The 16,049-nt window shown below is 47.0% G+C and overlaps 1 protein-coding gene across 13 annotated transcripts in view; it reads right to left on the bottom strand.

The window, feature by feature from the left end:
- KLC1 (kinesin light chain 1) overlaps positions 1–16,049 on the bottom strand; it is a 63,566-nt gene that overhangs the window by 13,603 nt on the left and 33,914 nt on the right. For 6 of the 13 annotated variants that reach the window (XM_043921723.1, XM_043921724.1, XM_043921720.1 and 3 more), the window contains exons 10-13: positions 9,548–9,597; positions 9,395–9,462; positions 7,730–7,838; positions 1,742–1,903 (exon numbers count right to left, since the gene is read on the bottom strand). In XM_043921723.1, the coding sequence (XP_043777658.1) occupies positions 1,742–1,903; positions 7,730–7,838; positions 9,395–9,462; positions 9,548–9,597 (389 nt within the window). The remainder of the gene's footprint in view (positions 1–1,741; positions 1,904–7,729; positions 7,839–9,394; positions 9,463–9,547; positions 9,598–16,049) is intronic. The other 7 variants (XM_043921731.1, XM_043921721.1, XM_043921725.1 and 4 more) reach the window with 2 other exon arrangements.

The raw sequence follows: 16,049 nt of genomic DNA, 5'->3' as shown, positions 1-16,049 counted from the left end.
CAGCTCCACGGCCCACCCCTCCACGGGGGATGAGAGCAGCTCTCCTCACCCCGGGTCTCAGCCGTGAAGACTCTAAGAGAACCCTGAGGTGTCAATGATTTTATTATCCCATGATGTCACTGAAAGAATGACCTAGAAATACTGTCTCAAGAGAAAGCTCCCCCAGAACTTCACTCTGAAGGCTCAAGCCCTGCCCCCTGGCTTCTCAGGACTAGCGGCGGGCGGGCCCTCCACACCAAGCACGCGGACGGCTGCCACCACGGGGAGCACAGTACACAGTGCGGGGGGCGCGGACGCCGCCGCCGCGCCCCGGGCGCCTGCCCGACGGGCACGTGGTCGAAGCACATGCTGATTGGTTGTCTTGGCACAGAAGATCAAAGCCGGGAAGCCGCCGGATAAAGACAGAAACAGGCGCTCCCTCAAAGGCTGGCCGGCAGAGTTCTGTGCGAAACGTCAGCCCAGAATGCTGACCCATGCCCAACTGCTACAGCCAGAGAAAATCCCGAAGGACAGATTCAAAAAGACAGACTGTAAGAAAGACCCTAAAATATTTGGCAAAACATCTGCACAGTTATAACTGGTCAGATGGTACTTTTTATTGTTGTTTCGTCCAACTCTTTGCAACTGCATGGACTGTAGCCCACCAGGGTCCTCTGTCCCTGGAATTCTCCAAGCAAGAGTACTGGAGTGGGTTGCCATTCCCTTCTCCAGGGACTCTTCCCAACCCAGGAATAGAACCCAGGTCTCTGGCATTGCAGGCAGATTCTTACCACTGAGCAACTTGGGAAACCCTCATCAAATTGCATAACATGACTTCAAAAAAAAAAGAAAAAGAACAGTACACCTGACCTATTAAAGGTGAACCTGCATCCAACCCTCGCCTCTGAAAGTGAACTTTCAAAGACACCGGCTCAGTGTTACAAAAGCGCGCCGGAGGTCGTGCAGAAGGCCACACGCTCTCTGGCGACCCTGGGGAACAGCAATGGGAAGACGCTCCTCGGAGGGAGTCAGCCAGGGAGGTGAAACATGTCTGATGCAAGCACATGCTTGCAACCCAAAGGCGCTCGGTGGACTGAGCCGGCGCAGGAAGAGTGTGCAGGTGTGCTGAGTCACTCGGGCTGACTGTCTGCGACCCCACGGACCGCGGCCCGCCAGGCGCCTCTGTCCACGGGGTTCTCCAGGCAAGGACACTGGAGTGGGCTGCCATGCCCTCCCCCAGGGGACCTTCCAACCCAGGGACTGAGCCTGCGTGTCTTATGTCTCCTGCATGGGCAGGTGGGTTCTTCACCACTGGTGCCACGTGGGAGGCCCCACCCTGTTCTCCTCTACAAACAAGTTCTATTTGATCATCATCTTCCTGTGAAGGACTGATTAATTCTAACAAAATCTACAGCAGCCTCGTCAGTGAAATTAGGAGCACTGAAGTTAGCAATGAAAATGGGTTACGTTAAAAAAGCAAGTTAGTTCTCTGCCGCACTAATCCTAACATTAAAATCAAACCAGATGATGGAGTATGCTTTAAACAACCAGGACACTCAATCAGCATTACGTGCTCAGAGGAAAGCCAACAGCTCTCACAGATTCCTAAAGAGAAGACAATCTCTTCAAACAAGTAACAGACTGCAGTATTAGCAGAAGGTTCGAACTTACAAAAGGCTTAATTTGAACTTAGTTGGAGAAAAGCAGGCAGCCTACGGGGGAGCGGGGCGGCCCGGGCGGGCGCGCTGTGTACTGTACTTACCCCGTTCCACTCTACGCTCATACTCACTTCCTCGCCGCCGTCGGGGCCGCTCTCGTACTTGACCGCGTCCGCGCTGAGGCTCTCCCGGCTCCGCCGCTTCTCCGCGCTCTCAGCGTCACTCAGCACTTCCGCCACTCTCTGCTTGTGAACATTGTCAAGGCCCTGCAGCCAGGCAGGGGACGGGGGTTTCAGCCGTTAGCACTCACGTTGTATTCGGACTTCTGTGTTTTATGTTTTATTGAAGGATAACTGCTTTACAGAATTGTTGTTTTCTGTCAACCCTCAACATGAATCAGCCATAGGTAAGCATATATCCCCTCCCCTGTGAACCTCCCTCCCATCTCCTGCCCCACCCCCCCCCAGGTGGATACAGAGCCCCTGTTTGAGTTTCCTGAGCCGTACAGCGAATTCCCACGGCTCTCTGTTTGACACAGGGCGATGGAAGTTTCCATGTTACTCTTTCTATGCATCTCACCCTCTCCTCCACTCTCCCCACGTTCTTAAGTCTATTCTCTACGTCTGTTTCTCCACTGCTAAGTCTTCAGTCATGTCCGACTCTGTGCGACCCCATAGAGGGCAGCCTACCAGGTTCCTGCGTCCCTGGGATTCTCCAGGCAAGAACACTGGAGTGGGTTGCCATTTCCTTCTCCAACGCGTGAAAGTGAAAAGTGAAAGTGAAGTAGCTCAGTCATGTCAGACTCTTAGCGACCCCATGGACTGCAGCCCACCAGGCTCCTCCGTCCATGGGATTTTCCAGGCAAGAGTACTGGAGTGGGTTGCCATTGCCTTCTGCCCTGTAAATAAATTCTTCAGTACCATTTTTCTAGATCACGTATATATGCGTTAGAATACGATATTTATCTTTCTCTTTCTGACTTATTTCACTGTATATAATAGGTTCTAGATTCATCCACCTCATTAAAACTGGCTCAAATGCGTTCCTTTTTATGGCAATTTTCTTAAATTTACTGATGTTTGATTTGTGACCCAAGATGTGGTCTATCCTGGAGAATATCCATGTGCACTTGAGAAGGTGTATTCTTCTGCATTTGGATGGAATGTCTAAAAGATATCAATGAGATCCATCTCATCTAACGCATCATTTAAGACCTGTGTTTCCTTATTACTTTTGTTTGGATGATCCGTCTATTGGTGTGAGCGGGGTGGTTAAAATCTCCTACTATTATTGTTACTATCAGTTTCTCCTTTTATGTCTGTTAGTGTTTGTCCTATGTACTGAGGTGCTCCTATGTTGGGCGCATAGATATTTACAGTTGTCATGTCTTCCTCCTGGATTGATGACTTGATCATTATGCAGTGTCCTTCCTATCTCTTGTAATCTTCTTGTAATCTTCTTTATTTTAAGGTCTATTTTGTTTGATATGAGGATTGCTACTCCAGCTTTCTTTTGCTTCCCATTTGCATGGAATGTATTTTTCCATCTTCTCACTTTCAGTCTATATGTGTCTTTAGGTCTGAAGTGGGTTTCTAGTCAACAGCATATATATGGGTCTTGTTTTTGTATCCATTCAGCCAGTCTGTGTCTTTTGGTTGGAGCATTTAATCAATCTACATTTAAAGTCATTACTGATACATATGTTCCTATTGCCATTTTCCTGATTGTTGGGGCTGATTTTGTAGATCCTTCCCTTCTCTTGTGCTTCCTGACCATATCAGTCCCTCTAACATTTACTGTAAAGCTGTTTGGTGGTACTGAATTCTCTTAACTTTTGCTTGTCTGAAAAGCTTTTTATTTCTCCATCAATTGTGAATGAGATCCGTGCCAGGTACAGTAATCTTGGTTGTAGATATTCCCCTTTCAGTAGGTTAAATATACCCTGCCATTCCCTTCTGGCCTGCAGTTTCTGCTGAAAGATCAGCTGTTAAGCGTATGGGGTTTCCCTTGTATGTTACTTGTTGCTTTTCCCTTGCAGTTTTTAATATTCTTTCTTGGTGTTCAGTCTTTGTTAGTTTGATTAGTATGTGTCTTGGTGTGTTTCTCCTTGGGTTTATCCTGTATGGGACTCTGCACCTCTTAAGACCTGACTGACTATTTCCTTTTCCATGTTGGGGAAATACTCAACTGTCACCTCTTCAAAAATTTTCTCATACCCCTTCTTTTTCTCTTCTTCTTCTGGGACCCCTGTAATTCAAACGTTAGTGCGTTTGATACTGTCCCAGAGGTCTCTGAAACTATCCTCAGTTCTTTTCATTCTTTTTACTTTATTCTGCTCTTCAGAAGTTATTTCCACCATTTTATCTTTCAGCTCACTGATTCGTTCTTCTGCTTCTACTATTATTCTACAATATTCTACTAATACTCTACAGTATTCTACTATTGATTCCTTCTAGAATATTTTTAACTTCAGTAATTGTGCGGTTTGTCTCTGTATATTTATTCTTTAATTCTTTGAGGTTTCTGTTAATTGATTCTTGCATTTTTCTCCATTTGGTTTTCAAGGTTTTTGATCATCTTTACTATCATTATTCTGAATTCTTTTTCAGGGAGTTTGCCTATTTCCTCTTCATTTATTTCGATTTCTGTGTTTCTAGTTTGTTCCTTCATTTGGGTAGTATTTCTCTGCCTTTACATTCTTTTTGTTTTTTTTAACTTACTGTATTTGAGGTCTCCTTTTCCCAGGCTTCAGAGCTGAGCTCTCTCTTCCTTTTGGTTTCTGCCCTCATGTGGTTGGCCCCGTGGTTTGTGCAAGCTTCGTACAGGGTGAGATTCGTGCTGAGTTTTTTGTTTGTTTTTCCTCTGCTGGGCAAGGTTGCGTGAGGTGGTAATCCTGTCTGCTGATGACTCAGTTTGTGTTTTTGTTTTGTTTGCTGTTTAGATGAGGCGTCCTGCACAGGGCGCTGCTGGTGGTTGGGGGATCCGGGTGATGTGTTCAAGTGGTCTCCTGTGTGAGTTCCCACTGCCTGATGCGCCCCAGGGAGCGTTCTCCGGTGGTCTAGGCTCCTGGAGTCAGCGCCCCACTCCAGATGCTCAGGGCTTGATCTCTGTCGATCTCCTCTCCTCCTACCAACCCTGTGCTGTGGGTTTGTCTGTGCGTTCCCGGGGAAGATGGCCGCCAGCTTCAGAGGCCGGTGTGGGGGAAGCGATTTTCCTCTCGCTGAATTGCTGCACCAGCCTTCTCTGCCCTCCACGCATCCCGGGACTCTGCCACGCTGACCTTCTGACTCTAATTTTGAGCCTATTGTGGATTTCTGGGATGACTAAACATGTATTAGCGGGGAAAAGCTCTGAAACATTGGAGGGTAAGTGAGAACAGGGATTCTTAAGAACATACAGACTTTACATTCCACCGTACGTAGATTTTTACCTCAAATTTTAAAACACTGTGAACGAATACTGAGCTCCGGGCAGTGAGGTGCACGCTGAAGTATTCAGAAGGAAGTGTACTGAGGTTTACAACTGTGAAAGGCATCCCAACAAAAGGACTGAAGGACAGATGGGGGCGAGACGCTCATGACTCGGTCCAGCTGGTGAGCACACGGGGACAACGTCTCTCCTCCACGTCTGGGAAGTTTCATCGTGAGATGCTGGGGAAATGCCCAGTTTCTAACAGTGTAACGCCAAGGGCTCGGTGTTCCGCACCTCCAAAGTACAGGGTGAAGACTCATGGGTTACACTGTTCTCAGTACAGCATTTTAAGAAATCAGCCCCTGGCTTATGAACAGCATTTTCAGGGCAAACTCCTGCTCCTGAGACGGGAAGCAGAGGCCATGCACCTTACCCTCAGGACCACCCGCGCACACCTGCATGTAGGTCCCTGCGCCAGCGCCTGGCAGCGGGCTTCCCACGTGCACCCCAGAGCCACCGGATGAGCAGGCACAGCCCGTCTGAAGTTCCAGATGAAGCTCCCACCCAGACAGCGCACGCAAACACCATCCCTCCGCTGACCCTCACAGTTTCCTCCTCAAGGGGCACAGCCCCAAACAGACCACAGGCTGCGGTGACGTCCACAGGGAAGTGGACCCTGGCCCTCCTGTCAGGAGAGGCCGTTCTCAGCAAAGCACTGGCAACCCCTTCTTCAAACGCCTGCAGCTCAGCTCCAGACTCAACGCTGCTGGCTGGTAACACTATGCGGTGCTGGTTCACAGCAAGGCCCGACGATGAAGGGGCATCGCAGACGGAGAGCCAGAAGCCCAGGCCGCACACCCCCAGGGCGCGTGCTCAGAGCCCCTTCCCAGAACAGCAGCCCCTCAGTCGGAGACCCAGGAAGGGTGACAGAGGGGCTCCCGCGGGGGCACCGGCAGGGAGAGGATCACGGCCAGGCCCTCGGCTGGGCCTTCCCTAATCCCTCTGCACAGAATTTTGATGGGTAACTTTAACCCCAGCCCGAAAGTCGCCATAAACCAACAACTGCATGACAGCCTACACATATACCATTCTGGGGGAAAAACCACATGAGCCCCTCCAGGCCTAAAAACAGAAAACAAAACCTGCCATCTTTATACCTGTACACGTATATAGTAACATATTACCCTCTTAACTCTGAAAACGGGTAACTAAAGGGCAGTAAGCAAGCCTTCTCCTTTAAGTTCCCTACACACCGTGTTTCAGCGTAACTAAAACACCTCAGATGATGAAGCAAAGTGCTTCAGTAGTCCTTTTTATTTCCAAATAACATTCCATCGCATAAATATACCACACGGTGTATCCATTCATCCATCGATGAACGTGCAGCTGTCTGGACATTCAACCTACTGAAACCAACGCTGCCATGAACGTATTTCCTCATCACTCACGGAGGCCACACCTGCCAATTCACCTACCGGCCAAAATGGATCTGTCATCCCAAATCAACACTCTCAGTGCTTCCGTGGGGGTTCACAGACACACAGACAGTGGAGGAAAATTCAGGTCAGTTGACGTGCACATCCCCACTAAGACGGAACAAGGCGACACTGCTTTCCTGCTTCATCTCATGCTATAGACAACGTCCTTCCCCCAGTCTGAGGCACTCAGAACCATGTTGTCCACATTTTGGTCGGTGGCCCCTCGAGTGGTGCTCAGGTGTCCTCTGGAGACCTGAGCTTACACGAGAAGGCGGGCACGCGCCTTGTGGAGATGAGCTCCCTTCAGGCAGGAGTTATGCTGCCGGCCATGACGTCAACATTAACGAGTCAACGACAGACACTACAGAGGGTGTCCTTGGACAGAAGCAGTGCAGACAAGCTCCGTGCTGATCTGGTGACGAAGTGTGACCAGAGACTTGCAGCAGCCTGACTGTGCCTCCCAGGAGCAGGGCTTCACCACTCGCTGACTCAGCAGCTGCACAGAACACAGCGCAGAGGAAGGGGAACCAGCAGCATCTGCCTCGGCACCCGGCTGCCCTCTCGGGCAGGCGCCAGGAGCGGGCGCCCAGGGTCAGACAGGAGCTCCAGGCCTCACTCCTGGAGGACCCTCCCAACCGTCCTCTCTGGCAGGCAGCTGGGCCGTCCACGTCCCCACCAGCCGTCAGCAGGGCTGCAGTCCTCAACACCTGCTACTTCTGCTGTTTTTCCTGCCAGCCACCCTAGAGGGTGTGAAGCGGTGCCTCGCCGCGTCTGCACGCGCCTCCCCGATGACTGACGACCTGGAGCGTCCTTCCATGTGCTGGTGGCGGCTGTGCGGCATCTTCAGAGAAATGTCGGCTTGGGGCCTGTGTTTATTTCTTCATGAGCTGGTCGTTTTGTTCTTATACATTCTGGATGTTGGACCGCATCAGAGATGTGGTCTGCAAACCCGTCCACCCACTCCGTGACGCCTTTTGTCTTCCTGACAACGTCCCCAAAGGCACAGACGGTGCTGACTCTGGCGGCTCTGACTCCTGCTTCTGCAGCTGGTGCCCGTGGTGTCACGTTCACCTCACTTGAGCAACCCGATTTTATTTGTACAAACTAAAACAGGAAATGTTTCCTCTCTCTAAGTCAGTATTTCAACAAGTCTCATAAAACAGAATCAAACTCAAAGCTATAAGCAGAAGGCTGCTAACTGACCTGTTTACGAGACCTCATGGCTGCTTCTTCCAGTGTTTCCGCAGCTTCAAATTTGCCTTGCCGTCTGTAAAGCGCCCCGAGGTTTTTTAAAGTCGTGGTGACAGTCGGACTGTAAGAAAGCACACAAGGCGCAGGCTGACGCAGTGCGCGCCCCGGAGCGGCCGCCAGCAGCAGCCCTCCGCCTGCGGACAAACGCGCTGTCGTCGGGCTGAAGCTAAACGTCTGCGCTACTTTTCACCCGTAAAATCCTACAAGGCTCTTCTAACTCAAGCATGCCCTGCCTACCGCACTGAGCCCCGCGGCTGGTGGGACAAACCCCGGAGCTCTTTCCGCTCACACAGCCTACTGGGCAGTCTCAGCAGGAAGGTCTGTGCTGGGTCTGTCCAGTGACCATCAGGCGTCCCCTGGAAGCAGAGCTGACTGTGCCAGGCAGTGCAGAGGACACACGTTCCAGCGCTGCCCTCCACCTTCTCCTTTCCCGCTGCAAGGAGAGGGGAAACAGCGCAAATCCAAAACTCATCACCAGCAGGACGGGAGTCAAAGAATGACGGCTGTGTGTGCAAAAGAAGACCAAGCAGCGTGGACACAGACGGTGTGTTTCTGTGCTGCTGACAGAGCAGTCTCGTTAACAAATGAGAAATAAATCTAGCTCATTTTACTACAGATATGCTCCAGGGGATTGTTCTCTTACTGATGACAGGAGCTTTAGAAATAAGCTGGGAACTCCCCGGTGGTCCAGGGGCCAGGACTCTGCACCTCCAGTGCACGGGGTCTACGTTCGATCCTTGGTCAGGGAACTAGATCCCACATGCTGCACTGCAACTAGGGCGGAGGGCCACAACTAGAGAATCTGTGCCGCAAAAAGACACTGCAGATACAAAAAGACCCCATGTGTGCTGCAACCAAGACCCAATGCAGCAAAAAGGATACAATAAATAGTTTTAAGTAAATGATAAAGCAGCTATACTCCATGTTTTCAGACAATTTACACGTACTGGGAGAAAGCATGTGAAATTCAGAAATTATGGTAAGTGCTATGGGGAGTCAGAGGAAGGATATTTATTCCAAACTAGGGATTCAGAATAAAAAGAGTTTTCCTGAAATAGTAACAGAAGACTAGTAAACTGAGTCTTAGAGAATACGTGAAAGTTAAAACAGGAAGAGACTACTGACAAGAAAAGTGTTCCGGTCAGAAGAGGAAACCGCACTGGGCCAGGCTGGCGGGCTGATGCTGGAGGAGCCACACCGCCCTCTGCAGACGGGAGGCCCGGAGGCCGTGGGGGACGGGGTGTGCGCCTGGAACAGCTGCAGAGTGCTAGCTCCGCAGGGCTGCCGGCCTGCTCCTGCGAATCTGCCCTACGGCCTTAAAGGCTGTGTCCCCGCTTAGCCATCTCTCCTCCCGCCACCTGGGAGCTAGTCTTAAGACTCAGCGTTAATGAACAGGGCCCATGCTTTTGCCCATGGCATCACATTAAGGTGGGTTCTGTATACGCAAATTATCTTACTTACAAAGTTATGGAGTTTTATTGGAACCTGGGGGAAAATAAGGGCCTGTGCAGCCACATCACCTTGAGGAACTTTACACATGACGTGGTTGACAGGCTGCCTTTGAAGCATCAGCGCCTCCCACAGCTGAGTGTCTGTTTCCCAGGCAAGCAGACGCACCTGTCAACCTTGCAGGCCTTGTACCAGCCACCGTACTCTCCAAAAGACGTCCCATCCTTCTGCTTTCCCTAAATTGCAACAAAGAATTTCAAGTAGATAATTATCAAGCAATATATTCAGTTTAGAAAACTTCACAAAATAATGTGTTCTTACTTTGCATTCTTCTCTCTCCTCAGCATGCATCCAAATGGGTTTATTTTCATCTATGGAAGAAAAAATAACATGCTATGAATCGAGGCGTAACCGAGTCCGCTACGTAGAAGTTGTCAAGTTCCAGCGTCTGCAAGGTTTCTGTTTTGTTTTCCACATGACCCTTCTCAGATATTACTTTTCACAACAAGAACGGACTAGGCATCACACTGGAGAAAAAGGACTCTGACGGCAGAACCAGACCCAAGAAATAAGAAGGAAATGACCATTTACGCGCCATTCTGTGAACAGAAGGCACGGAATCAAAGGTGCCTACCTAGACAGAGAGGAAACTTTCAAAAACAGAGATAAATGCTCACGTCCTTATAAGGAAACTTCCTGTTATTCACCGACTTGTTTCTCCAAACATTTACTGAACGCCTACTATTTTCTGAGAGCTGGGGATTCACAGATAAAAAAGAAATGACCTGAGTTCTCCAGCACCTAACTGTGAGGCGTGAGAGTGATATTGTCTACTGTGGGCTATTTGATGATGTGTGTTTTGTTTTCTAGCCTCTTTCCCAGCCGGGCCAAAACCGTGCTCCTAGCGAGCTGCAGAAGCTATTAAGAGTTCCCTCAACACAAGCCAAGCTGAATGTCTACAGCAATCCTGATCCTAGCACATCTGGGGTTGTACAGCTCCTCTGCTCAGGCTCCAGGGCGCAGTCTTTAGCAGAGAGAAGGTATGTTTCTTAGTAGGCCAGTCTCCCCGTGGAGCTTAGGTAAAAAACCCTATAGGAAAATTTTCAATGCTAGAATCTTCACATAACACTTGGACCATTTAGAATTTGAGGAACCTAACATTAAACAAAGTCCAAGTAGTAAGATGTTGAGAGAAAAAGTGAAAAAATTATAAATCAACATTCCTTTAAATTTTTCTTAACTTTTGAGAATGCTGACACATACCATTCACCCAAAACTTCCAAACAACTAATGTACCCCAACAAGCAGGCAAGCAGTCTTACAAGTGAAGGTTATGACATGAAACATGCTTAAGCTACTAGCATAAAGGAAAATAATCAGTAGATGTGATTACATGTAAAGTCTTGCTTCAACTACACAAATCAATAAGAAAAAAGGAAGGAGAGACACTAAAAACATTAAAAGATGTATCCGGGCAATGAAATGACAGTGATTCTCCTGTTCCCGTCTCTGCACTTATTTTTGAGGTTTCCTGCAATGAGGACGTATTTCAGGCTCTGGAGAACAAGACCTGTGTCCCCACCCAATCCAACCACTCATAACTTCCTGATCTGGGAGAAGCACTTAGCCTGCAGGGTCCTTGCTCCTAAAATGGAGTAAGGTGTGACCCACTTCACAGAACTGCTAAGAAAAGTAACATTACAAATTTCAACTTTTTTTCATTGAAAGACTAGTGTACATGGTTAACTACTATCATGATTATTTGGCATGTTATAGGAGAAGAGTAAAGCTAGTTTTAAATACTGGTTTTAAAAGAGTGAATACTTGCACAGAAAAGGAAACCATAAACAAAATTAAAGACAATCTATAGAATGGAAGAAAATATTTGCAAAGGCTGCAACTGACAAGGGATTAATCTCCAAAATATACAAACAGCTCTCACAATTCAGCAACACAAAAAAGAACAAACAACCCAATCAAAAAATGGTCAGAAGACCTAAACAGACATTTCTCCAAAGACGACATAGAGATAAGCAACAGGCACATGAGAAGATGCTCAACGTCACTAATTATTAGAGCTGTGCAAATCAAAACTACAATGAGGTACCACCTCACACCTGTCAGAATGGCCATCATTGAAGTTTACAAAAGGACGCGTTGGAGAGGGTGAGGAGAAAAGGACCCTCCAACACGGCTGGCGTGAGTGTAAGTTGGTGCAGCTGCTTCAGAAAACAGTATGGGGGTTTCTCAGAAAACTGAAGAGTCGCCGTGAGATCCGCAATTCCGCTCCGTGCCACATACCCAGAGAAAGCTCGTTTCAAAAAGATACATGCACCCCTGTGTTCGGAGCAGCACTTTTTACAGCAGCCAAAACCTGGAAACAAACCTAATGTCCATCAACAAATGAATGGATGACATCTATACAATGGAATACTACTCAGTCATTAGAAAAATAAAGAATGAAATAATGCCATTTGCAGCAACACGGATGCAACTAGAGCGGGTCGTACTAAGTGAAGTAAGTCAGAAAGAGAGAGACAAATACCATACGATACCACCCAGAATCTAATTTATGACACAAACGAACCTATCTATGAAACAGAAACAAGACTCACAGACAGGACAGCCTGGGAGCTGCTGATGGGCTGGGGGAAAGCGGAGAGGGAGGCCAGGGCCAGCAGGCATAAATGATCACAGAGAGGATGGACAAACCGCAAGGCCCTACTGAACAGCACAGAGGCTGAAAGATCTTGTGATAAACCACAGTGGGAAAGATACTTTAAGAAGAATGTATATATGTTCATAACTGAATCATTTTGTTGCAAAGCAGTAATTAACATTTTAAATCTATACTTCAACTTAAAAAATAAAGCAAAAAAACAAAGTGAGACCAGCCCAGGAAATTTTGAAAGCAGAGATTAATCAGAGAGCCCTTGACACATCACATATTCTACCTTCACCCCCTCCCACGCCTGCCTCACTTCAAACCACAACAGCCAAGAAGATGTGTAACTGGCACAAGAATCAGTATCTGCATCAGTGGAAAGAAACAGTTCAATACAAAAACCACCCCCACCATTAACAACAGCAATAAAACCCCTGACTTGATAAAGAATTTAGAATATGACCAATATGACCTTAAGACTTAGTGGTGGGAATAGATGGATTATTCAGTTAGGGGTGCTGGCACAAAAACTGTTTAAATATTTGAAAAAATATTTTAAATCTCAATTTAAAAAAAAAAAAGACTGAACAGTATTTAAAACTTACTGACACAGCAGTATTCTTGCCTTAAGAACCCCATGAACAGTATAAAAAGGCAACAAGATATGACACTGAAAGATGAACTCCCCATGTCGGTAGGTGCCCAATATGCTACAAGGGATCAGTGGAGAAATAACTCCAGAAAGAATGAAGAGATGGCGCCAAACGAAAACAACGCCCAGCTGTGGATGTGGCTGTAAAGAATATTGCTCAGGAACCTGGAATGTTAGGTCCATGAATCCAGGTAAACTGGACATTGTCAAACAGAATGGTAAGAGTGAATATGGCTATTTTAGGATTCAGTGAACTAAAGTCGACCGGAATGGGTAAATTTAATTCAGATGACCATTATATCTACTACTGTGGGCAAGAATCCCTTAGAAGAAACGGAGTATCCCTCCTAGTCAACAAAGGAGTCCAAAATGCAGTACCTGGGTGCAATCTCAAAAATGACAGAATGATCTCTGTTCGTTTCCAAGGCAAACTATTCAGTATCACGGTAATCCAAGTCTATGCCCCAACCACTAACGCTGAACTTGAAGTTGAACGAGTCTATGAAGACCTACAAGACTTTCTACAACTTAACACCAAAAAAAGATGTCCTTTTCATCATAGGGGACTGGAATGCAAAAGCAGAAAGTCAAGAGATACCTGGAGTAACAGGCAAGTTTGGCCTTGGAGTACAAAATGAAGCAGGGCAAAGGCGAACAGTTTTGCCAAGAGAACGCACTGGTCATAGCAAAAACCCTCTTCCAACAACACAAGGGACAACTCTACACATGGACATCACCAGAAGGTCAATATTGAAAACAGACTGATTATATTCTTTACAGCCAAGATGGAGAAGCTCTATACAGTTGGCAAAAACAAGACCAGGAGCTGACTGTGGCTCAGATCATGAACTCCTTATTGCCAAATTCAGACTTCAATTGAAGAAAGTAGGGAAAACCACTAGGCCATTCATGTATGACCTAAATCAAATTCTTTACGATTATACAATGGAAGTGACAAATAGATTCAAGGGATCAGGTCTGATAGATAGGGTGCCTGAAAAACTATGGATGGAGGTTTTAACAGTGTACAGGAGGTGATGATCAAAACCATCCCAAGAAGAAGAAATGCAAAAAGGCAAAATGGTTGTCTGAGGAGGCCTTACAAATAGCTGAGAAAAGAAGAAAAGCCAAATGCAAAGGAGAAAAGGAAAGATATTCCCATTTGAATGCAGAGTTCCAAAGAACAGCAAGGAGAGATAAGGAAGCCTGCCTCAGCAATCAATGCAAAGAAATAGAGGAAAACAATAGAATGGGAAAGACTAGAGATCTCTTCAAGAAAATGAGAGATACCAAGGGAACATGTCATGCAAAGATGGGCCCAATAAAGGACAGAAATGGTATGGACCTAACAGAAGCAGAAAATATTAAGAAGAAGTGGCAAGAATACACAGAAAAACTATACAAAAAAGGTCTTAATGACCCAGATAACCATGATCACTCACCTAGAGCCAGACATCCTGGAATGCAAAGTCAAGTGGGTCTTAGGAAGCATCACTACAAACAAAGCTAGTGGATGTGATAGAATTCTAGCTGAGCTATTTCAAATCTTAAAAGATGATGCTGTTATCATCACGAGGAGACCAAACTGCTGCACTCAATATGCCAGCAAATTTGGAAAACTCAGCAGTGGCCACAGGACTGGAAAAGGTCAGTTTTCATTCCAAACACAAAGAAAGGCAATGCCAAAGAAACTTCAAACTACCGCACAATTGCACTCATCTCACATGCTAGCAAAATAATGCTCAAAATTCTCCAAGCCAGGCTTCAACAGTACGTGAATGTGAACTTCCAGATGTTCAAGCTGGATTTAGAAAAGGCAGAGGAACCAGATATCAAACTGCCAACATCCAATGGATCATTGAAAAACCAAGAGATCCAGAAAAACATCTATTTCTGCTTCATTGACTATGACAAACTCTTTGACTGTGTGCAGCACAATAAACTGTGGAAAATTCTTAGAGATGGGAATACCAGACCACCTTACCTGCCTCCTGAGAAATCTGCATGCAGGTCAGGAAGCAACAGTTAGAACTGGACATGGAACAACAGACTGGTTCCAAATTGGGAAAGGAGTACATCAAGGCTGTATATTGTCACTCTTCTTATTAAACTTACATGCAGAATACATCAGGCAAAATGCCTGGCTGAATGAAGCACAAGCTGGAATCAAGATTTCCGGGAGAAATATCAATAACCTCAGATATGCAGATGACACCACCCTTATGGCAGAAAGTGAAGAGGACCTAAACAGCCTTTTGATGAAAGTGGAAGAGGAGAGGGGAAAACTCAACATTCAAAAACCTAAGATCATGGAATCTAGTCCCATCACTTCATGGCAAATAGATGAGGAAACAATGGAAAAAGTAACAGACTTTTATTTTCCTGGTCTCCAAAAATCACTGCAGATGGTGACTGCAGCCAGGAAATTAAGATACTTGCTCCTTGGAAGGAAAGTTATGACCAACCTAGATAGCATATTAAAAAGCAGAGACATTACTTTGCCAACAAAGGTCCATCTAGTCAAAGCTATGGTTTTCCAGTAGTCATGTATGGATGTGAGAGATAGACCATAAAGGAAGCTGAGTGCCAAAGCACTGATGCTTTTGAACTGTGGTGTTGGAGAAGACTCCTGAGAGCCCCTTGGGCAGCCAGGGACCAAACCAGTCAGTCCGAAAGATCAGTCCTGAATATTCATTGGAAGGACTGCTGAAGCTGAAACTCCAACACTTTGGCCACCTGATGCAAAGAACTGACTCACTGGAAAAGACCCTGATGCTGGGAAAGAATGAAGGCAAGAGGAGAAGGGGACAACAGAGGATGAGATGCCTGGATGGCATCACCGACTCGATGGACATGAGTCTGAGCAAGCTTCTGGAGTTGGTGATGGACAGGGAGGCCTGGTGTGCTGCAGTCCATGGGGCTGCAAAGAGTCGGCCACAACTGAGAGACTGAACTGAACCAACACTGTTGTTTACCGACGTTTTAGCTATATGTACTAATCTAATCCTACTGTCAGACAAGAATCCAGCTCAGTTAGGAGAACTGGATTTCCTGACAAGGAACCGGGTCGTGCGCGTCAGTGCTGCACCAGAGGAAAGGCCTGTGGCCTGAGAGCCACGCCCCGCGGCCCCTCCGGGCACACCTGCAGCTTTCTGTCCTCTGTCCTAACATCTGTGTGCAGGGTGAATCCAAGCACCGAAAAACCGCTTCTGACTAGAACCCAAGTAACTGGACTCCATGCTACTACTTTCAGTAGAGAGAAGTTACAATCACCAGGGAAGTTAGCAGACCACTTCCCTGAGTAAAACTTATCTGAAGCAGCCTTAAGCTGATGACCTGGAATCAACCCAAACCCAGCAAGGCTTCTGCTGTGAGAGGACACGACACGGAAGCTCCCTGTGGACCGTGAAGTCCGGGGAGGTGAGCTGTGACCCAGTAAGGGCCTGAGGCAGACAGAGTCCATTTCCAGAATGATAAGCCTGGGGCATTACTACCTTCTGGCAGTA

This window comes from Cervus elaphus, chromosome 13 (assembly GCF_910594005.1).
Source record: "Cervus elaphus chromosome 13, mCerEla1.1, whole genome shotgun sequence".
Taxonomy (NCBI): Eukaryota; Metazoa; Chordata; class Mammalia; order Artiodactyla; family Cervidae; genus Cervus; species Cervus elaphus.
The sequence above is the reverse complement of the archived record's forward strand: the minus strand, read 5'-3'. Positions and strand labels throughout refer to the sequence as shown.